We start from the raw sequence: 23,690 nt of genomic DNA on the forward strand, positions 1-23,690 counted from the left end.
CACTTTAAAGTGTCAGTAAGCCTACTGCTATATAATGCTAGTCAGGGCAGGGCAAAGCAATAGGTTTGCTTTAAACCCCTATCCTCGGCATACACTGGTTTTTACCAGTGACAAGAGATTTGTTCAACATCGACAAAAAAATGGCTATGCATGCTTCAGCCAGCTTTTCTTGAGAGTATTTCTTGCAAAGTGATAACAGAATTTTTACTCGTTTTATGAATTTAGTTATTCTATCAACTCTCGAACTCTCGAGTACTTAGCTCTCAGCAAGCGTGTCATTTGTTAATAGACCTGCCTAGTTTCTCTCAAAAAACTGCCATACGATTCCCAACTTTTGGTATTAGAATGCAATGTTTAAAACATATCAGACAGGTTTAGGCTACTTGATGCAGTGATAATGATAATGGGCTCTATGAGTAACTTAAAGAAGCCTATTAAGAAGATAATCCCATTTTTAATTAACTCTCTGAGAACTGAAGTGTGAAACACCAACAGTATTAAAAAGTTTTAATCGTATTCAGTATACGTAGATGACTGGTCAGACTGCTGTATATAACTGACTCATGAAAACTGTAAAAAGAACACAGGTGCAAAAGTTTGAGTTGCCCTAAATAGTGTTTTTGCTTTATTATTTCCAGTGACTGAAAGATGACATGTGATTGGTTTTTGGGACATCACCTCCTCTTTTGCTCCAATATTTTTCGTTTACTGCAGTTTTGATAAACTTATCCTACAGTATTCTTTTCAGCTATCAAAAAAGTATAAACCCCAAACCAAGTATGGTGTTGATGTCAGCACCATTCTCTGCATCATTCCATGTCAGTTCAGGATCAGTGATGCACAGTGTTGCAAACCTCCTGCAGCATTTTTTTTACTGACAAAACATGGAACATTTACTGATGGGAGCACATTTTTTTACCGGCAGCCTGAAAAATGACAAAACTCCTATTAAAAACTAAGATAACCGCTATTTAAACAGTATAAACACAATATGGAAACACTTACAATACCCATAACAAGTACTTTGCTCAAAATGCTCATATAATTGTATGGCACTACTTATAAACAATAAAAATAAAACAGTCCATAAATAGAATAGAAGATAATAAGTCCCTTAAGGTTCTTCCAATCACCGGGCTTCAAAGGGAAAATCTGCCTTAATTATTATTATACAGAATTTATATAGTGCCAACAGTTTACGCAGCAATTTACAACATAAAAGGAAGACAATACAGTTGCAATACAATAAAATACAAGGGGATTAAGAGGGCCCTGCTCAGAAGAGCTTACAATCTAATAGGGTGGGGCAGGTGGAACAAAAGGTTGTGACTGTGGGGAATGAGCTGATGTAAGTGGTAAGAGATTATTTGGAGGTGTGATAGGCTTCCCTGAAGAGATGCGTTTTCAGGGACTGCCTGAAGGCAGTGAGAGTAGCAGATAGCCAGACAGGTTGAGGTAGAGAGTTCCAGAGGTTCATTCAAACGTGATCCACTACAGTGAGGACAAAAATTCACACTCATCAACCACAAATGGCCATGAAAGGCCTCACTTGCTTTTCATGTACACTCCAGAGATGTCTCCTCTCATCACTTTCCCAAGACTGGTGGACTAACGGATATTGCATACATCAAAGATCTCCAAGAATTTCTACCACTCCATACAAAATGAGTTGATTCCAAAGAGATAGATAGGGTAATATAGTGTAGAAGTTTTTATTAAAGTGGTTGCAAAAGCAGAAGGTTTTTCTATCTTAATGCATTCTATGCATTAAGATAAAAAGTCTTCTGTGTGCAGCAGCCCTTCTCAGCCCCATTAATACTTACCGGAACCCCATCTCGATCCAGCGATGTTGCACAAGAGACTTGGCTGTCCGGGACTCTCCCTCCTGGTTGGCTAAGACAGCAGCGAAGTGCCATTGGCTCCCGCTGCTGTCATTCAAAGTCAGTGAGCCAATAGAGGAGAGAGAGGGCCATCGCTCTGTGTCTAAATGGACACACGGAACTGCGGCTTGGCTCGGGTACCCCCCTAGTAAGCTACTTGCTGTGGGGGCACTGAACAGGAGGGAGGGGCCAGGAGCGCTGAAGAGGGACCTGAGAAGAGGAGGATTTGGGCTGCTCTGTGCAAATCCACTGCAACAGAGCATGTAAGTACAACATGTTTGTTATTAAAAAAAAAAACAAGACTTTAGTATCTCTTTAAAATGTACTAAAAATATTGCTAAGCATTGCACTTACATTTGTAGATGCTTTAGGTAAACACCAACACACACAGCCTTTTGAATGGTGTACCGCTGCTCAGTTGAGCCGCCGCACGTTCCACGGGATGGAAATTATGCGAATCCCCCACCAGATGTGATGTCAAACGTGCCAATATTTTTAGTACTATTTAATAAAAAGTATTACACTATATTACGCTATCTATCTCTTTGGAATCGATTCACCAACATTTTTTAGACACCTTGTATGTGTACTGTCTTATTAGACTTGGTAATTCTGTCCAACCACTTTTATAATTCATACACCTCTCCTAGACAGTACAGCCAGTTACACTGCATTCTTTGTTACAGTTAAGGCTTACAGTGATGTCAGCTTCCTTCGCCCAGCATGCTGATTAGACCATGTCAACCACACTAATATGTCAACAACTCTGCTCTCTCCTCCTACCAGCACAAATTCATACAACATAGCCTAATTGACACCTAGTGCTGCACTTCCCTCTCCCAGATTGTTGCTGTATAGGCTATGACATAGGATGATATATACAGTATCATTTATGCTAGTTGTATATAGAACTACATTCAATTATAAAATACACACCTCCGTTTAGCGTTTTTAGTTTGGACAAACTATTAAAATTTGAAATTAACAAAACTGCTGCTATGACTTTTTCGAGCACCCCTGGCAGGGTTATAGTCACTGCCACCTTTACTGCACAGCTTGGCGGGATGTAAATGTGTAAAATTTTTCATATAAATGTGTAAAATTTTTCATATAATATAAGCTAACGAATTTCACACATTCAAATTTCCTAATCTGTATTTTAATGATCTCTGGCCACAAAAAAAGGTTTGTTCACACATACAGCCATGGAGGGGTAGCATTTTTTTACCAGCCAACTACCAACCTAAACCTGTGGCTACTCAGGACAGCAGGAAAAAAATTACACAGCATGTTGCATTCAGAGGGCGTTACTGCAATCAAACAAGACCAATGCAAGTTGCCATTGACCTCACAATCACTGCAATGCATAAGACTGCAGAGCAGTAATGTAGCATTTACAGGGTTAAATCAGGTAGTATGGAGGCAACATACGGCCTAACTAATTTCCCTTGATGCTCAACTACACTACAGAGTTCCAAAACATCTGGGGTGCCAAGGTTTGCCATCACTGCCTTAAGAGTATATACAGGCCCGGACTGGGAAAAAAAATAGGCCCGGGCATTTTAACCTGAGCAGCCAACTTTTCCAGGGACCGGGGGGGGGGGATGTCAGTAGACATTCGCGGGGGTGGCTGGTGTTGGTCCTCCACACTGTAATGTGAAGGGACACTGTGATATAAAGGGGATTACACTGTAAAGAGGCACTGTAATGATTATAGTGCCCCTTTACAGTGCAGTCCACTTTATATTACAGTGTCCCTGTCCTATTGTGGCCATAGAATGCTAGTGCTGTCTGTCTCCTATTGTGCCCACACTGCCCAGTGACACTGACCTGCTCTCTCTGGTGGTCCTGGACAGCATGGCGCTCTCTTTCTGGTGGTGCGATACAGTGTGGCTCTCTCTCTGGTGGTGTGGTACAGCGTGGATCTCTCTAGTGGTGCGGGTACAGCGTGGCGCTCTGGTGGTGCGGGTACAGCATGGCGCTCTGGTGGTGTGGGTACAGCATGGCTCTCATGGCACTCTCTGGTGGTGCGGTACAGCATGGCTCTCATGGCTCTCTCTGGTGGTGCGGGTACAGCGTAGCGCTCATGGCTCCCTGGTGGTGCGGGTACAGCATGGCTCTCATGGCTCTCTCTGGTGGTGCGTGTACAGCGTGGGGCTCATGGCTCTCTGGTGGTGCGGGTACAGCGTGATTCTCATGGCTCTCTCTGGTGGTGCGGGCTGCTCATGGCTCACTCTTGGTGGTGCGGGTACAGCGTGGCTCTCATGGCTCTCTGGTGGTGTGGGTACAGCGTGGCGCTCTTGTGGTGCGGGTATAGCGTGGCCCTCATAGCTCTCTGGTAGTGTGGATACAGTGTGGCTCTCTGGTGGTGCGGGTACAGCGTGGCTCTCTGGTGGTGCAGGTACAGCGTGGTGTTCTCTCTCTGGTGGTGTGGGTACAGCGTGGCTCTGGTGGTGCTGGAGCTATTAGTTCCCCCAGCACAGTCCTCTTTCTTTTTCCATGTCTCCTGTAGTACCTGCTTGTTTCCGAGTTTTCTCTTTTCCCCCCAGCAGAGTGTATGCTGGAGACTGTAGCCGTCTCCCTGCTGAGATCAACTGGGCCTCCTATCTCCGGGACTACATTTCCCATGATGCCCCACTATTTTTTTCTGATTGGCCCTCTGCTGTGGCCAATTGGGAGGGAAGAAGAACAAGCAGGAAGCTTTCTTCTCTCCTGTGCTGCAGACAAGCCCGACATGAGAGAGGGGGAGGGGGAGGACATCCTGACATCGGCCCGCAGATCCCCCCCCCCCTCCTTAACCCACTGTGCGGAGGGACACCTATGGCTGGAGGAGGAGCAGTCCGTAGGGGCCAAGAGCGGAACTGTCAGCGCAGCTCTGAGGCTGAGCTGTGTGTGAGAGAAACACAGCTCAGCCCATGCAGCCGCTAGTTCCGCCAGAGAAGGTACAGGCACGGCCGCACAGTGGTAGGTGAGCGGCGGCCGTGGCCTGTGTTAACACTGTCCAGGCCGCGGTCGCCGCTTACCTCCCTCTGTGTGGCCTGATCATCAACAGGCCACAGAACGGGTCAGTCCGGGCCTGGGTATATATTTATAAAGCAGTGAATGGCCTGTTTCACACGGGCTTCAGCTTGTATAAGAACAGTGTGAAGCTTTGACAAAGCATTTGCAGAGCTTTCAGCAAGGTTTGTTGAAGCTTTTAAAGTACCATTCAACACCGATTTGTAAATGTTGAACACAGATTGTTTAAAGTCTGCTGAAGCCTGCTAGCAGCTTGTTTAAACTGACAATCAGCACTTTCATTAGGATTTGTGTATAACATTTCCAAACAGGAGCTGAAGGGTGCTTTAAAAGCTTACAGAAATCTGTGCAATGCTTGCCGAAATTTTCACAAAAGCTTGCTGTTCACACTGCCGCTGATGCTCATGTAAAACAGGCCAATCTGATATTCACCAAATATTCACTGCAGGTGAACCTTTCTTTTTTTTAATGACAGTGATTAATTTACCACCAGTGAATGTTTGCTGAAAGTCACACTGACTTTTTAAATTTTGACGTCAAATGCCTCCAACACTTCACTAAGCCTGGATACTGTAAATGGTTATTTAACATGACTGCTCCCCATATGGATTTAGCGCATTATATTAGGGCACTAAAAGACTTGTCAGAACCATGTTACTTTGTCTTTTACTGGTGACAGATTCCTTAACAAAATATGTTTCATAAACCAATTTTTTAGGTGTATCCAAACCCAAGAATACCATTGTACCATATTGCAGTTTACCCATCCCTAAAAGTGGTTGCTGCGTTTGTTTTATTTTTTTCAGTCTTTTCTCCTTTTCACCTTATCACCGCACTATAACTATAGAAGAGCAGTGTTGTTACTCTAGAACAGGACTACAGCATACGTCCCCCGCCTCTATAACAGAAAGAGGAGGGCTCTGTAGTCTCCAGAGAGACCAAAGAACTGTGGTACCTGATAACAGATAGCACAGGCAGAGAGCACATAAAGTTCACAAGAGCACAAGGTTTCTGGAAAGATCAACGCTGTCCACAATTAAATTGTATTATACCGTCCATTTGCCTTCAATATAGTCTGTTGATACTCACAAAGTGAAATAATATTATCTTTATAGTCAGAACTGAATTTGCCTGTGATAATCAATTATTTTTATTACCCACTGGAAAAATTATATTTTACAGGGCAAAATCGTGGTACTACAGTCAGTAAAAGAAGCCAGGGAGTTTATCTCTATAGAAAGTACCAGTAAAATCCTTGACAGCAGTGTTTCTCAACCTTTTACGGTGAAGTACACAAGTGTGTTTGTGATCGTTTTGTTTGTGTGCGATACACACACATATAATGATAAACACACACATAAATTAACACAATGACACCCACACATACAATCCCAAATTGACACATTGACACCCAGGCATGTACTGGCCATTGGGACTACTGGGAGTTTCCTGGTGGGCCAATGGCTCAGTGGGCCAGTTTCAGTGACAGCCAGGGGCGTCACTAGGGGGTAGCTTTTTGGGCTATAGCCCCTAATCTGGGGCCCATAGCCTTGAGTCCCAGGGGTCCCCAACCAGAGGGCCGAACCCCACTACCGGGCCGTGGCCTCTCTGCAGCCATGCAGCGGGCAGCACGGAAGAGCCAGAGAGCAGGCAGGCAGCACGGGATAGCGGGCAGTCAGCATGGGAGAGCCGGGCGGGCGAGAGAGCATCATCATCTCTCAACACCCGCCCTGCATCACCGCTGTTCCACCCTCACTGTACAGCCACGGGCAGCATCTCTCACTGCCCGCCCTCTCTCTGGTGACCCTGATGAAAGGAGTGGCTCTCTGGGGACTCTGAGGTAAGGAGGGGCTCTCTGGGGACCCTGATGTAAGGGGGAGGCTCTCTGGGGACCTTGACGTAAGGGGGGTTCTCTGGGGACCTTGATGTAAGGGGGGTCTCTGGGGACCCTGATGTAAGGGGGAGGCTCTCTGGGGACCCTGATGTAAGGGGGGCTCTCTAGGGCACTCTGATGTAAGTGGGAGGCTGTTTTTGTGCAATTGCGTATAGTTTATATACTGTTTTTGTGCGTGTTTGCAAAAAAATATATAAATATAAATGAATAAAAAGTTAACCATTAAGATCACATCCTGGCTTACAGCCTCTGAATGACATCATGCCGGGCGGGGCCTAGGAAGCTCCTGTTGGGCCGAGTGGAGAGAGGGAAGTGACTGTGTTGAATAGATGTAGGAGCGCACTCTTACCGCTGCATCTCTGCAAGAAGAGAGGGTCAACAATGCCGATCTGCAGCCTCACTGTGCCCATCTGCATGCCTCACTGTGCCATCTCCCTGCCTCACTGTGCCATCTGCATGCCTCACTGTGCTCATCCGCATGCCTCACTGTGCCAACTCTCTGCCTCACTGTGTCCATCTGCAGCCTCATGTACCTGATCTCCAGAACACCGGCGCTGTGACATGCAGTCTAGTCGGCGGCCGTCCAGTGTAGCAAAGCCCCGCCTTCTCCTCGTCCTCGTCCGTGGCGAAACACTAATTCAGTTTCCCAGCAGTGAGTCAGTGTTCCGACTATCACGGATAAGGACGAGGAGAAGGCGGGGCTTTGTTACACTGAACGGCCACCGACTAGACTGCATGTCACAGCGTCGGGAGATCAGGTGCATGAGGCTGCAGATGGACACAGTGAGGCAGGAAGCCAAGGGGGGCATTTTCAGCACAAAAAAATATGCTGAAAAACTCGGCTTATACTCGAGTATATACGGTATACCAGAAGCTTACATATTTCTGTTGGAAGCAACACTGAAGATAAAACTAATTACAACATATAGAAAGTATGATACTTCAGGTCTACTGTCTGATCACAAATATCAAGAAATGTCTTGATATTTTTCCTTACTCACTTACAGAAAAGCCTTACTGGCTTGTCTATTAGGAGATAAATACCCAAGAAGGATTAATCCTACCCACAGGCTGATTCGATTAATTTCAGTGACTGCTAGAATCCATACAGAGACATAATGGAGAACCTCTTCTTTGTCGACAGAAGCAGTAAAACCTAGAATTATCATGACTGTTAATTGAGAGGACTAATGAGATCGGGAAGGGTTCCAGATTTTACTGTAACAAAATATAGCAATGGATTTCCTGAGTTAATTATCTGGATATTAGCTATTATGTTACTGTAAATTGGTGATTCGAATCATGCAATACTTATGACTGTGAATCACAAAGCAAATATCTTTAAAATATCTCTAAAATCTAAAGGAGCAGCTACATGCTGAAGCAAGTGAAGCTGTGAAAAATTTCACTGCTCAGAAACACGTAGGTGACCCCAAAATCCGGTAACTTATCATTCTTTATAAGCTTCGAAACAGGTTTATTCCTTAAATTATATGATTTGATGTGGTTATTTCATATGGTTACCCTACCAATCACTTCTGTTTGTCATTTCTTTTTTTGTTTATTGAATTTTTCACAGGGTATCAGTACAGAAGGTTGAGATAAATAGCAAACTTACATAGCTTAGTACATGATATAGTAAACAATGTCATTCTGTAACAGATATACATGGCGAATACATAGTCATAAAGTTGAAGTTCAATGAGTGAAGGCGCCACCTCCAATCCCCGGCACCCCAACTGGGCACTTACTGTGCCGTGGGACTAGAGGTAACGCTACCAATCATCCACCTGTCAGAGCTAGGTATCTTGTAAAACCAGTAACATTCTAGATACATAAAACTGAAAACCGAAGAGCAAAGGCAACTTGTGGGCCTACTTGTTATAAGTATAGTACGTATTTTTAAGTCCCATCTGACGTAGTAACTGGTAAGTGTGCCCCTAGACGGAGCGGTGGGTTAGTGTGGGGGTTCCTATGTTCTGCACATGTTAGATGTGAGGGGTTGTAGCATTCTGCGGGGGTTAAAGATTAGTAACATCAGATATTTCTCATCTTATATAAAAAAAAAAAAAAAAGGAAAAAAAAGAGACAATCAAGGTATTGTGGTACTCCTTGGGTCATTGTCATGGTTCCCAGTTGAGACGAAACGTTTCGGTAGACATGTTGGCCTTAGCAAAGGAGGATTCCATTTGGAAGTGGTTGTTTAGTAGAGCGATGAGTTCCGATCCAGAGGGGGGTTGTGAGGCTTTCCATTTTTTCGCTAGAGCTAATCGAGCTGCAATGAGTATATGAGTCGCCAGAACTCTGACATTTTTGGGCCAATTGGGGATGTTAAGACCCAGGAGGAGGTCCACTGGGGATAAAGGCAAAGGGATTTTGCAGAGCTGTGAGATGAGGACAGAGACCTCCTTCCAGTACTTGTGGATGTTAGGGCAGTCCCACCATAAGTGCCGCAGGGTGCCTTTTCCTGTACAGTTTCTCCAGCATTGAGAGGAGGTAGCTGGGTAAATATTTGCCAATCTGGCTGGGGTGAAGTACCACTTATGAAATAGTTTTTGTGTCGATTCCCAATGAGAGATGCATTTTGAAGCTCGAAGAGGGATGGTCAGGGCTTTGTGCCACAGTGGGGGCTTTGGTGGAGAGTTTGTGAAGGTGGACCAAAATGTGATGGATGAAGAGGTGTGATCTTCGGAGAGCGTTGTTAACAACTTGTATATCCATGCAATGCCTTTAACTGCTGGATTAGGGGTATTGTAAAATTTCAGGATGTCAGCCAGTTGGGATTCACATACTGTGATATCAACTTTAGCGAGGATAGATCGGAGCTTCATATATAAAAAAGAGGTATTGGCAGGCAGGTCAAAAGTTTGTTGTAGATGTGGGAATGGGTGTGGTCCAGATGTAGAAATGAGTTGTCCCAGGTTGGTGAGTCCTTTTTGTATCCATGCCTTAAGGGATAAATTAGGAGAGATCAACTCTAGAGCTTGAATATGTAGTTTAGAAAGGATAGATTTGGGTATGCCTTTGGATTTTTGTGCAGTGGCCGACCACACTCGCATGGCTGCAGTTACCGAAAGTAGGAAGTGCTTATGTGGTTGCAAGCTGAGTAGCGCAGCCATTAGGGTGTGTTGCGGATTTGCGTTGAGAGCCACGGTTTCGATTTGTGTCCATGTCTTGGTCGAGGTGGGCGACCACCATTCCTGTAGTTGATCCAGTATAACTGCCTTGTAGTATGCGTGGACGTTGGGGGCTCCCATTCCTCCATTTTGTACAAGAGATAAGAAAATGTCTCTTTTGAGCCTGGGATGTTTACGTTGCCAAATGTGTGCATTGAGTATACCTTGTAACTGCGCCAGTTGTTGGGGTAGCATAGGTAAGGGGAGCGTGCGAAACATATATAAAATATGTGGCAGTAGACACATTTTGGCTTGAGCTATTCTACCGGCCCAAGAAACAGTATAGTTACACATATCTTTGGAGATGCGCAGAAGCTTTTCTTGTAGGGCTGCATAGTTTAGTTGAAGCATAGATTTACTTAGGAAGGTTAGTTGAATTCCCAGGTATGGGAGCGAGGAGTTTTTAGCCCAAGTGAAAGGTGTGTTTGTCGAGATATGATGTGTAGTTTGAGGATCTATCCCTAGGTTCAGCATGGTGGATTTGCTGTGATTTATTTTATATAGAGAGACTGAGCTAAACTGTTCCAAAGTCTTTTGGATATTGGGAAGGGAGGATCGGGGCTTTGTGAGGGTAATAATAACATCGTCCGCGTAAAGACCAATTTTATGTTCAACATCCCCTACAGTGATGCCGAATATTGCTGGCGTGGATCTAATGGCTTGCGCAAGTGGTTCCATCACCATGGCAAAAATCAGGGGGGAAAGTGGGCATCCCTGCCTAGTGCCATTAGTGATGAGAAAGGGGTCTGATATTATGCCTGAGGTCCATACTCGGGCACTGGAGGATGTTTCCTGTCAGTCCGAACTTGGACATGACTTTTTCCATATATGTCCAGTGCACCCTGTCAAACACCTTCTCTGCGTCCAGTGAGAGAAAGAGAGAAGGCGTTTGACTGTGTTCCACCCATTGGATCAAATCAATAAGGCGTCTGGTACCATCGGAGGCCTGCCTGCCGGGTACAAATCCGACTTGGTCCGGGTGAATGATGAGGGGGATGACTTTGTATAAACGTTGGGCTAGTAATTTTGCATATATCTTGGTATCAGTATTCAAGAGTGAGATCGGGCGGTAATTGGCTGGGTTATCAGGGGGTTTGCCTGGTTTGGGTATGGTGACAATGAGGGCTTCCAGGGCTTCTGTGGGGATTTTTCCTGTATGAGTATACTGGTTAAAGGTGGTGCATAAGTGCGGGGTGATCACGTCAGAAAAGTGTTTGTGATATTCGTTTGGGAATCCATCAGGTCCCGGGGCCTTGTGTAGGGGTAATCGTTTGATGGCCATGCGGACTTCCTCGGGGGAGAAAGGCATAGAGATGGAGTCTAGTTGCTCGGTGGATATTGAGGGAAGGTGAATAGAGGAGAGAAACGCATCTATATCTTCTAATTTTGGCTTGGTTTCTTGGTCTAGGTCTTTGAAATTGTAAAGTTTGGCGTAAAAGGCACAAAATTTGTTCGCTATATCTAGAGGATTATGAACTTTTTTACCTTGGGAGTTGGATAAGTATTGTATCTTATTATTGGCTCGGTGTTTTTGCAGTTGCTTGGCCAGGAACGCTCCTGACTTGTTGGCTGAGGAGTAATATTGTAGCCTAAGGCGTTTAACGTAATAATCAAATTTTTTGTGGAGGTGTTCGCTAAGGTCGTATCTTAGATTTTTGAGGTCTAGGGATAGTTTGTCAGATGGAGTTTGTTTATTGGCATGTTCTAATGCTCTGATCTGTTGTAGTAATGTTTCCGTGGTGGCCATTTGTTGTTTTTTAGTTTGTGCTCCGTATTTAATAAGGAGGCCCCGTGAGAAAGCTTTGTGCGCATGCCAAACAATAGATTGGTCAGCAAGAGAATGTACATTATTATCAAAGTAGGTCTCAATCTCGGACCGAAGCTCATCCTCAAAGGATGGGTTGGTAAGGAGGGATGTGTTTAGTCTCCAAATGTTATGACTTGTAGTCTTTTTGCAATTGAATAGCGTGATGGATATGGGCGCGTGATCCGACCACGTGATTGTACCTATGCGTGCTTCAGTGATCGATTGGAGGAGAAATTTATCTGTGAGGAACATATCGATCCGAGAGTAAGACTGCTGGGGGCTGGAGAAGAAGGTGTAATCTCGCTCTGTATCATGGGTACATCTCCAAGGGTCATAGAGGTCTTCTTTGTGTAGAAAGGAGGACAAGGCAGAGGGCCTACGTTTAGTTGGGTTGGAGGTGTCTAGGGATATGTCAACGATTCCATTAAAGTCTCCACATAATATCACTGGGTTAGAAATATACGGTATCAGTTTGGAGATCAGTGTGTTGAAAAATTTCTTTTGGCCAGTGTTAGGGGCGTATAGATTTACCGGGGTGAGACGTTGGTTTTCAATCGTTGCAGAGAGAATCAGGTACCTGCCGTCTTCGTCAGTCTCACAGTGGTGTAGCTGAAAGGAGACAGAGGAACTAATCGCTATCATTACTCCCCTTTTTTTGGTGGGGGCACTGGCAAAAAAGCAGTGTGGGTAACGCTTGTGCGAGCATTTTGGGGAGCTATCTTTAGTGAAATGCGTTTCTTGTACGCAAAATACGTCAGCGTGATGGCATAGTGGGGAGTGACCTGGGTGGATGATGAAAGGAGCGAGATTCCACACCTCTTCTGTTCACCCTGACTATATAGGAAACAAACGATAGAGTAGGTAAGTATACAGAGTATGGCTGTTATACACAAAAATCGTACTAGAGACACCTGTTGAAGGTACTCGGGACTGTCAGAGGTGGTACAATGCACAAGTAGGTCAAACGGTGAGTAGATCTTACGTTCGGTATGAACGCGTAAACAATATTAAGAGAACCAAAAAAAAGAGAAAATCTATATATATATCAAGAACAGAAAGTCAACAAAACAATTATATCAGTGTGCTTGGCACACTATAACCTTAGGGAGTGGATGTGGTTCTGTAACTGCGCCCATCAGGGATCCTAGTGGTGCAGAGGACCGAAGGCCTTCTTGTTGTTACGGACCTCGCCTGGATCGTGTGTTCCGTTCCGTGCTGGCGGAGGACGCGAGTAGGAGCCCCTGTATTCGTTTTGGTTGGCAGATACGGGCAGAAATCCCCAATTGGTCAGCTTTTTGTACCCATCTTTGGGAGTGAGGATGGGAATTATCTGTTGCTGGTAGGTTACCAGTAGCTTGGTAAGGAAACCCCATTTATATGTAATTTTCTTCTCCTGTAACACCGAGGTTACAGGGGTGAATGCTCTTCTCATCTCCATTGTGGCCTTGGAGAGGTCACTAAACATGAGGACATTTGTATATGGTGCTGGCAGCGGTTTAGTGGTTTTGGCAATTTGTAGTATCTGCTCCTTAACCTGAAAGTAATGCACTCTCGCTAGTATGTCCCTGGGGGTGTCAGGGGGGAGGTGTGCTGGCTTGGCGATTCTGTGTGCTCTATCAATCGTGATATCTCGTGCGTTTAAGCGAGGTAGTAAACTGGAGAACATCTGTTGTAGGTAGGAAGTGATTTCATTCGGCTTAACAGATTCGGGAACACCCCTGAATTTAATATTGTTCCTTCTGGAACGGTCTTCCAAATCTGCTAATTTCAGCTTCATATGGTGTATTTCAGACGCATGATGTTCATATGCGTCCAGTAGTTCATTGTGGGCCCTGACGTGGTCCTGCATATTGTCCTCAAGTACAGTCGTTCTCTCCTCCAGGTGATCTACCCTGCCATGTATCTGAGAGACAGAGAGTTGCAGTTCTCTGTGTAGGTCTCTTTGCAGGGTAAGGAGCATGGCTTTCAGCATTGATTCTGTCACAGGGCTGTCAGATGCAGGGATGGTCGCTAGAGCTGGGGTGTGTGCTGTGTCAAGGTCCCTGTCAGCCCATTGATGTCTTTTATATTGAGGCTCCTTACTAGGGGAGATGGCTGGGGAAGATGCCAGTCTCTTACCTCTATCTGTGCCATGTTGCGAGGAGGAGACGTCTGGCGATGGGAGGGTATCCATGTCCTCCCTGTGAGAGAGATCAGGTGGCTGGAACAGGAGATCTTCCTGAGGGGGAGCTGCCAGCTGTGCCTCAGAGTGTGCAGTGCGGGACGCTCCTGAGGTGATGTTCCCGGCGTCGGCGCCATCTTGGGCTTCGTTCATGGCTGCAGGGGGATAGTAGTCCATGAGGCGGCGAGGTGCTGGCGGCTTATTCCGCCTTCTAGACATGCCCGGAATGGTCCTGCTGTCTTCCCCCCTCCGTGTGACCGGAATGGGGGTCGGATCGTGACGTACAGTTGCTTCAGATCCCGTCAGAGGCGTGGAGCTCAGGCTTCAGGCATCCATCATGGTCCGTGTCAGGCCACGCCCCCCTGTTTGTCATTTCTTTTTTCTTAAAGCCCAATTTTTTAAAAAGAGAAATAAAAAAAAAAAAAGACAAGCATGTGTTCAAATATAAAGAGCAGTTTTTGCCACAATACTCAGCTTCTCGACAACTATGCCCCTCATAGACTTACTGCTCTGAAGTCCATTGCAGCTCATCTTCCATGCTAAATGATGTTCATCATCACCCAACCCACTTCCCTACATGAGCAAAATGCTGTCCAAAAGTAAGGACTATGCCAAACTAGAGGAAGGGGGACCTGTGAAATTACGTAATCAGTTTGAAGTATGCACAGTATGAGTTTTTTTTCCTTAATAGATGGAAGGATGTGCTTCAGGGAAGGGGCACACAAAAGCTAGAGTTAGTTTCTAATTTGCACCTCTCCCTTGTTAAATGGTGTTCATCATCATCCGACCAACTTCCTGTAAGCCCAGGCAGTAATAGGCAAACAACCAGGGAGTAAGTCATTAAGCTGGCCTGGGCTTACAGTGCTTCCAAACAGAACAGTGCTCACACATCATTACATGAGCAAAATGCTGTCCAAATGTAAGGACCGTGATGAACTAGAAGAAGGGGGGCATGTGACACCAATATGTAGGCCTTAGGATTTCAAGTATGTCTGAGGTTTGTTTCCTTAATAGATGGGAGGATGTGCTTCAAGGAAGGGGCACACAAAAGCTGGAGTTTTTATTTTGGTCCCTGTGTTTGGAATTTTGCTTTTACTTTGTTATGCTGTTTATTATATTATAAAATAAATAAAATTACTTGAAGCAAAAAAAGTGTTCCATCAAGAAAGTTAAACCAGGACTCAAGCTAAAACTTTTTGTTTAGTTTTGGATAAAGAAGTATCCTCTGTCAGGTTTTGGGCTTTACAATGCTGACAATGTGGTCCTTGGGACAGAAAGTGAGCAGAAATCCCCAACAGGGACATAGGCAGCAAAAAGGTAGCCCATATAGGTTCTAGACTTCCCTCACTCTGGTAAAAGCCTATTATTAACACCGTTGTGTCCCTGTTGGAAGAATAGCATAGAACTCCCCAGTAGAGTTGAGCTCAGGCCTGGCCCGCAGCTCATTAGGGTAAATAAAGGCTGCAAATTTGAAGAACGCCCAAGCACACATACATTAGTGGATACAGTGTAAGAGGTCTCACCTTGGATGTAGCCCCATCCTCCTTAAAGATACAGCAATGAATCAGAAGTTGCGACTCACTTAAGGCAGTTGAAGACCTTCAGTGTGTGTCTGCACCAAATCCAACAAATGGGAACTGTTCAATTCAATTTAAATTTAGCAAAGTAATTTAGCAAAGTAAAAATGCACATGGGTAGAGCTGTTTATTGCCCTATTTGAAGTGAGGGGAAATGCTACCAATGGCCACGCAAAATCTGACAGAGGTTGAGAAATCTACTCACTCTTTGAAGAACAGAGCATATACAGTAGAACCTGGCAATAACAAGTGTGCCCTTGTACAAAAACCCTTATTTTTATTTAAAATTCATTTTTGAGCTGACCTGATCAACCACTGATATTGTCACAGGAACCTCCAATACTCCAGTCTCTTTATCAAAATATTCACCGGCATCTTCAAAAAGAGAGTGTCTGAAAAACAAATGAATTATATGTCACCACAAGTGTACAAACTTTAGAATCCTATATAGCTGTTAACTGACTAGATTTTACATGCTTGCCATACTAACCTATGATCTATCTTTGCCATCATACTAAAATGTATGACAAGGAATGCACTTTCATAAGACATGCTGTGTCCAAAGAAACACAATGCGACACAAACAGGCCAAACACAGCCTCTGAAATGCCATGTGCACTACTCAATTTAAGTCAATGGCATTTTGCTGACCTGTCTTTGGCATGTGTTCCAAATGCTTGTCAAATGCAGAAAAACAACTCCCAACAACACAAGCTCTCAAAATACCCCCATATAAGAATTTTATCTTGATTTTTAGCTGTTTGCATTTAATTCAGCTTTATGAAAAGTCAACTCATATAGATTTGCTGATTTGCCATACAAAGCATTTTGTAATTTAACATTATTAAAATGATCTTTCCATTTAAATCTGTGGCAAAACGTAATAATCTAAAAACAACCAAAAAATTACAATTGGCTACTCTGTAACCCAAATAACACATTTCTGCGGGCTTCATGTACATTGTTTTTGTGTATCATGCCCCTAGCAAGATTTCCGGCTTGTGTGATGGGTTCACTGCCTTTCATGCATGCTCAGAGCCAGAAGTAAAGTTTTAGGCATCCCCAGCCTACCCTGTTTCCCAGAAAATAAGACCTAGCGTGATAGTCAGTGATGGCTGCAATATAAGCCCCACCCCCCAAATAAGCCCTACCCTTTTTCCATAAAAATAAGCTCTACGCTATAAATAAGACCTACAAGGACTTTAACTAGGGCTTATTTGGGGGGTAGGGCTTATATTGCAGCCATCACCGACAATCACGCTAGGTCTTATTTTCAGGGAAACAGGGTAGTAGTTAGACACCTTTTACACTGGGGCCGCAGCCGCGTTTGCGGTAAAGCGATGCTTGTTTTAGCACTGTTTAAGCCACTAGCGGGGCACTTTTAACCATTTTGCACTGCTTTGAAAGCGCTTTTCAGGCGCTGCCCATTAATTCCAATGGGCAGGGCATTTTGGGAGCGCTAAATACAGCGCTCTCAAACTGCCCCAAAGATGCTGCTTGCAGGGCTTTTCCTAACTTCCTGCAAGCGCACCGCCCAAGTGTGAAATGTAACTGGAATTAATGGGAGGCTGTTTTCAAGCGCCTAGCAGAGGCTATTTTCAGTGCTAAAGCACCTGAAAACCGCCCCAAACGTTTTTAATTTTGGTCCCTGTGTTTGGAATTTTGCTTTTACTTTATAATGCTCTTTATTATATTATAAAATAAATAAAATTACTTGAAGCAAAAAAATGTTCCATAAAGAAAGTTAAACCAGAACTCAAGCTAAAACTTTTTGTTTAGTTTTGGATAAAGAAGTATCCTCTGTCAGAGCTTTCCAATGCTGTCAATGTGATCCTTGGGACAGGAAGTGAGCAGAAATCCCAACAGGGACATAGGCAGCAAAAAGGAAGCCAATATAGGTTCTAGCATTCACCCACTCTGCTAAAAGCCTATTATTAACACTGTTGTGTCCCTGTTAGAAGAATAGTATAGAAATCCCCAGTAGAGCGGAGCTCCCGAACAATTTTCCTGGCAGTTGTGGCTGACATTTTAGTTGGTCTACCTGACCGTGGTTTGGTTTCAACAGAACCCCTCATTTTCCACTTCTTGATTAGAGTTTGAACGCTGCTGATTGGCATTCTCAGTTCCTTGGATATTTTTTTTATAGCCCTTTTCTGTCTTATACAGTTCAACTACCTTTTCCCGCAGATCCTTTGACAATTCTTTTGTTTTCCCCATGACTCAGAATCCAGAAACGTCAGTGCAGCACTGGATGAAAGATGCAAGAGTCTGTCAGGAGTCCAGAAACTCATTGACCTTTTATACACACACACTAATTACAAGCAAACAGATCACAGGTGAGGATGGCTACCTTTAATAGCCATTCAAACCCCTTTGTGTCAACTTGTTTGCATGTTATCAGGCCAAAATCACCAGGGTATGTAAACATTTGATCAGGGTCATTTGGGTAGTTTCTGTTTTCATTATGATTTAAAAAGAGTAAACACAGTCGACTGATAAAAAATGGCTTCAGCCAAACACCATAAGTGAAAAAAAAGTTTTTGTGTTATCATTCATATTCTCTGAAAAATGGCCAAGAAATCATAAATTCTGCCAGGGTATGTAAATTATATATACAGCGGGGACAGAAAGTATTCAGACCCTCTTAAATTTTTCACTCTTTGTTATATTGCAGCCATTTGCTAAAATCATTTAAGTTCATTTTTTTCCTCATTAATGTACACACAGCACCCCATATTGACAGAAAAACACAGAATTGTTGACATTTTTGCAGATTTATTAAAAAAGAAAAACAGAAATATCACATGGTCCTAAGTATTTAGACCCTTTGCTCAGTATTTAGTAGAAGAACCCTTTTGATTTAATACAGCCATGAGTATTTTTGGGAAAGATGCAACAAGTTTTTCACACCTGGATTTGGGGATACTCTGCCATTCCTCCTTGCAGATCCTCTCCAGTTCTGTCAGGTTGGATAGATAACGTTGGTGGACAGCCATTTTTAGGTCTCTACAGAGATGCTCAATTTGGTTTAAGTCAGGGCTCTGGCTGGGCCATTCAAGAACAGTCACGGAGTTGTTGTGAAGTCACTCCTTCGTTATTTTAGCTGTGTGCTTAGGGTCATTGTCTTGTTGGAAGGTAAACCTTCAGCCCAGTCTGAGGTCCTGAGCACTCTGGAGAAGGTTTTCGTCCAGGATATCCCTGTACTTGGTCGCATTCATCTTTCCTTCGATTGAAACCAGTCGTCCTGTCCCTGCAGCTGAAAAACACCCCCACAGCATGATGCTGCCACCACCATGCTTCACTGTTGGGACTGTATTGGACAGGTGATGAACAGTGCCTGGTTTTCTCCACACATACCGCTTAGAATTAAGGCCAAAAAGTTCTATCTTGGTCTCATCAGACCAGAGAATCTTATTTCTCACCATCTTGGAGTCCTTCAGGTGTTTTTTTGCAAACTCCATGCGGGCTTTTATGTCTCTTGCACTGAGGAGAGGCTTCCGTCTGGTGGAGGGCTGCAGTGATGGTTGACTTTCTACAACTTTCTCCCATCTCCTGACTGCATCTCTGGAGCTCAGCCACAGTGATCTTTGGGTTCTTCTTTATCTCTCTCACCAAGGCTCTTCTCCCCCGATAGCTCAGTTTGGCCAGACGGCCAGCTCTAGGAAGGGTTCTGGTGTCCCAAACGTCTTCCATTTAAGGATTATGGAGGCCACTGTGCTCTTAGGAACCTTAAGTGCAGCAGAAAACATTTTTGTAACCTTGGCCAGATCTGTGCCTTGCCACAATTCTGTCTCTGAGCACTTCAGGCAGTTCCTTTGACCTCATGATTCTCATTTGCTCTGACATGCACTTTGAGCTGTAAGGTCTTATATAGACAGGTGTGTGGCTTTCCTAATTAAGTTCAATCAGTATAATCAAACACAGCTGGACTCAAATTAAGGTGTAGAACCATCTCAAGAATGATCAGAAGAAATGGACAGCACCTGAGTTAAATATATAAGTGTCACAGCAAAGGGTCTGAATACTTAGGACCATGTGATATTTCAGTTTTTCTTTTTTAATAAATCTGTAAAAATGTCAATAATTCTGTGTTTTTCTGTCAATATGGGGGTGCTGTGTGTCCATTAATGAGGAAAAAATGAACTTAAATGATTTTAGCAAATGGCTGCAATATAACAAAGAGTGAAAAATTTAAGGGGGTCTGAATACTTTCTGCCCCCACTGTATATTTCAATTATTTATTTAGCTTTTTGTCTGGATTTTAATTCTGAAAAAAAATGACAGTGGGAATTTGCCGATAGCAACACCCACTTTCATATCCATTACAGACATTTCATTAGGGTAGAAGTAAAGCTCAAACTATTTTTTTACATTTTGGATAGAGTGAAGAAGGATCAGAACACCTGTCAGGTTTTTATTGCTTGTAACAAATCCATCCAGCATCTAACCGTTACTTCTACATATTGGGAGCACACAGCTAACAGTGATACTGTATAAAAACACAAAAAAGCCAGCACTCAGTCAGTAGATCCAACAATTTTAATGAGGTTATACTGAAATAATGACAGCAAAATGTGCAATAATAGTCATAATACATCACCAATCTTTTGGAGCCACGGCAGCCCCTTTATCAAGGTGACAGATAGCATCTTGATTGCTGCCTATAACCCCACTGCGAAGACTCCAGGTGACCATTATCAAAAGGAGTAAAAGTGATAGAAAATTTTGAGTTGCCTTGGTAACAAACTAGAAATTTCCCTAACTTTGGAGGGATTTCCTCTCACCTTCTGTAGTGGCTACAGGACAGGAAATCAAGAGAAATCTTCCCAATGGGACACAGATAGCAACCCCCCTCCCAAAAAAATAGACAAAAAATGGAGGGGGTATAACCCTCCCCTCCCCTAACTCTATCCAAAATAATAAAGAAAAAGGTTTTGGCTTTATTTATTTATTTTTTTTAATATTTTAAATATTCCACCCATTTGTCTTTGCATTGTGCTGCACTAAGAAAAATCCCAGTGCTAAGTGATAAATTCCTCTTGATAAACTTGATATACACATACGGTATGTGTTTAGATTCACAGAACATGAAACTAAAACCAGTCATTTTGGCTTCAGTTGTTATGCCACCTGCTAATGCTGATGTACAAATTCAACCTGCATCCAAAGTTAATTAAACACACATACGCCAGCCCAACATTTACAAGCTGTTCTCCTTCTTGGGGGCTGCACTTCAAACTCGACAGCAATCTCTCTGTCCATATGTCACCTTGATACAACAATCGTTCTTTTTGACCTCAAGCATATCTATTATTAGGACCTCCACAGGATTTACATGAAAAGAGCAATTACCCCGACGTCATGAGATAAATAAAAATCAGTAGGAATATACTTGTAATGGAAATTTGTAAGTTCTGTATATAATTGTATTCTATTTTGTATGTATTGCACACTGCCCTCACTGTGCACAGAGCACTAATAATGTTTTCAGTACGTTTACATTCTTTCGAGTCCTGATAAGAATTGGCCTGCCTATGTAACGCCCCTTGTTACCATAAACGTACAATTGTAATATTAATGTGATACCTACGTAATCATGTGTATAAAAACCTTCAATTGCATCATAATAAAGCAGAACAGTTATTTGGAAAGATGCTGAGCCTATCTTTTGTGTCTGTTCCCTACTGCAGTAGTTATTATTAATTTGGAACCACTAATCAATATGAGGATAGGAGTTGCCTATCATCAATTTAACCAAGTCAGCACGGCGAGCTTTGCCTAGGAGGGGTTTCCAGGTGACCCTGAGTATCTGAAACGAGGAGCTTGAGACGATCCGGGAATTTCTGATAATCAGCCGGCTGAGGTAAGCCTTTTGCTTTCATTTGAGTTATCAGACTTCCTTGATCGGTAAGGCATTTTCAGGACAAAGGGTACCCATTTAACTCCCCTTAATCGAACTGTATTGATTGGTGGTTATATGTTATGCTGTCCCTGTCTATTGTTCATCGGAGTGTTATGGATAAGAAAGGGAAGAATAGTGCTGTTCACAGGTATATGTAGTACATCTGCTAGATAAAGTAGTTTAAAGGCAAGAGGGTATAGGCACATGTAGAGAAGACTGGCCAGTCATTATGGGCAATAAATTAAGGGAATGAAGGGTAAGAGACCATCAAAAATGCCCAGCGCAAGAGGAGCGCTATATATGCACCAGAGGTGCGGTTCTGCCTATACTGAGCCAAAAGATAATTGGTTAAAGCGGACAGTGATCCACAATGGTTAACTGGGTTACCACCAAGGTCCACAGGGACTAAGAATCATGCAGAGTCAACAGCTAGAGAAACAGCTATCTATGTGAGTAGGATGGATCAAGGGTGACAATAACACTAGACAGAAAGGGACATTTTCATGTTAAGTTGTGGGATGAATTTGGGGTCAGGCACTACAACTAGTAAAATCAAAAACAGAGAAATGAGAATTAAAACGGAATACTTTATATGTTGTCAGAGAGGGAACATGGGATAAGCACTGTGGCTGCCCGTCTGATCATAGAAGCTAGAAATAAAGGATATCTGAACAAAATAAAAGAAAGTGAGAGAATAATATGCATGTGTAGTGTACAAATGGGATAATGTAAGCGATTTTAGAGAGATATTCGTGTATGTGTGAATGCTGGGAGCTTTAGTTCTATCCCCTGTGTGTGTCATATACGCAGATGTGACCCCCTCCTTTGTGCTCTCATGAAAGAATGTGGCTGGGATGAGAGGTCAGTGATAAGCTGGAAGGACAGTTTTTTAGACAAAACATTTATAAAAAAATGTGCCGGGTTAACGAATCTAATGATAAACAATGTGATTACAATTATTTTGAATCTGTTTTCCAGACATGGTAAAATGAAGGTTACATGTGTATTACACAAATTGAAAATCCTTTGATAGTGGAAACAGTGCATTTAAAAAAGGGAAATTAAGTAAAATTAAGTAATAATGAGTATTAATTTCTAATATGAGTTTAACAATTTTATTAATAATATAGATATATTGAAACTGGTTTAGACAACATTTGGTTGGAAATGAAATCCAGGTTATTGGGGAAATTTGTAAAAATGGGATTAGTTTAGATTAAGATAACAATTTTGTAATTTTACATTTATACAAAAAGCCCTCATTGAGAGAAAAAAAAGATTAAGGTTGTTATTTGGAATACAGCTACCATAATATTTAACAAAGGCAAGATGGATGGGATACATAAGAAGTTTTTCTACAAAAATGAAATTTTAAGGTTCTTGATAATAACTTGATGTGCGGTCCATGATGTGAGAGTAATAATAAATAAAATGTAAATATAACAGACCCATCACATCAAGTCCACACACCCTGTTAGGATAGATGCCACCTGCAGCCAGTTGTTTTATAGTTTTGAATGCTTTCTGGTCCATCATACAGATTGTTGATCCTTTTGTTTTTATTTGTTTTATTTTTGAAATCCAAAGCAGAATGTGTGGATTGTGAAATGATGTGCCCCTTTTCCTTGTAAGTGCAGTGGTGTGAGCAGAAGAATATTTTGGATTTATGGACATCTCTCCATGACCGCAGGGTATTGTTATAATATTGCCAGGAAAAAGTTGTTTTTTGAAACATGAAACTGGAGTTCTTACACAAACAACGTGATAAAAAAACAAGCCATTGTAATATATTTATGCAAGCTGGACCCAGTAATGAAGGGTTCATCCCGACATATCAGAGCTGTAGCTTTATGCAAAGGTGCTATTAGACAAAGTTAGATATTGTTTTGGTCAAATATTTAATTTTTAATGGTCCGACATTCTGCGCAGCAAATATACAGCTAACTAAATGTTTGTCTAATGAAAGGTTTAAAATATGAGTTTGTAGGACAGGAGGCGGAGCCTAGCGGAGCAGACATGCATTGTTAGAGCTCCGCACCGCTGAGGAGAGAAGAGAAGGACAAAGCGGAGCCTGCAGGCTCAAAAGGTATCCATTTGAACCTTTTTGCCCCAGGGAGCAAACTGTGAAAGTTTGGGCAGGAAATATGGTAATGGGAGGAAGCCGTGGCAGAAATAAAAATCACCTCACAAAGAGCTCACAGGCACTCACTGCAACTAAAGCAGCTCCAGTCACCTCACAATATACAGCACAGACAGAAAATGTCACAGCAAGACT

General features: G+C 43.0%; 1 protein-coding gene across 1 annotated transcript in view; it reads right to left on the bottom strand.

Annotated features, from left to right (window-relative positions):
* Window positions 1–23,690, bottom strand: part of CFAP74 (cilia and flagella associated protein 74) — a gene marked incomplete in the record, with an annotated part of 325,669 nt that overhangs the window by 115,576 nt on the left and 186,403 nt on the right. The window contains 1 exon segment of the mRNA XM_073602977.1: window positions 15,818–15,905. Coding sequence (XP_073459078.1) covers window positions 15,818–15,905 — 88 coding nt within the window.

This window comes from Aquarana catesbeiana, linkage group LG10 (genome assembly GCF_042186555.1).
Source record: "Aquarana catesbeiana isolate 2022-GZ linkage group LG10, ASM4218655v1, whole genome shotgun sequence".
In the NCBI taxonomy this organism is placed as follows: Eukaryota; Metazoa; Chordata; class Amphibia; order Anura; family Ranidae; genus Aquarana; species Aquarana catesbeiana.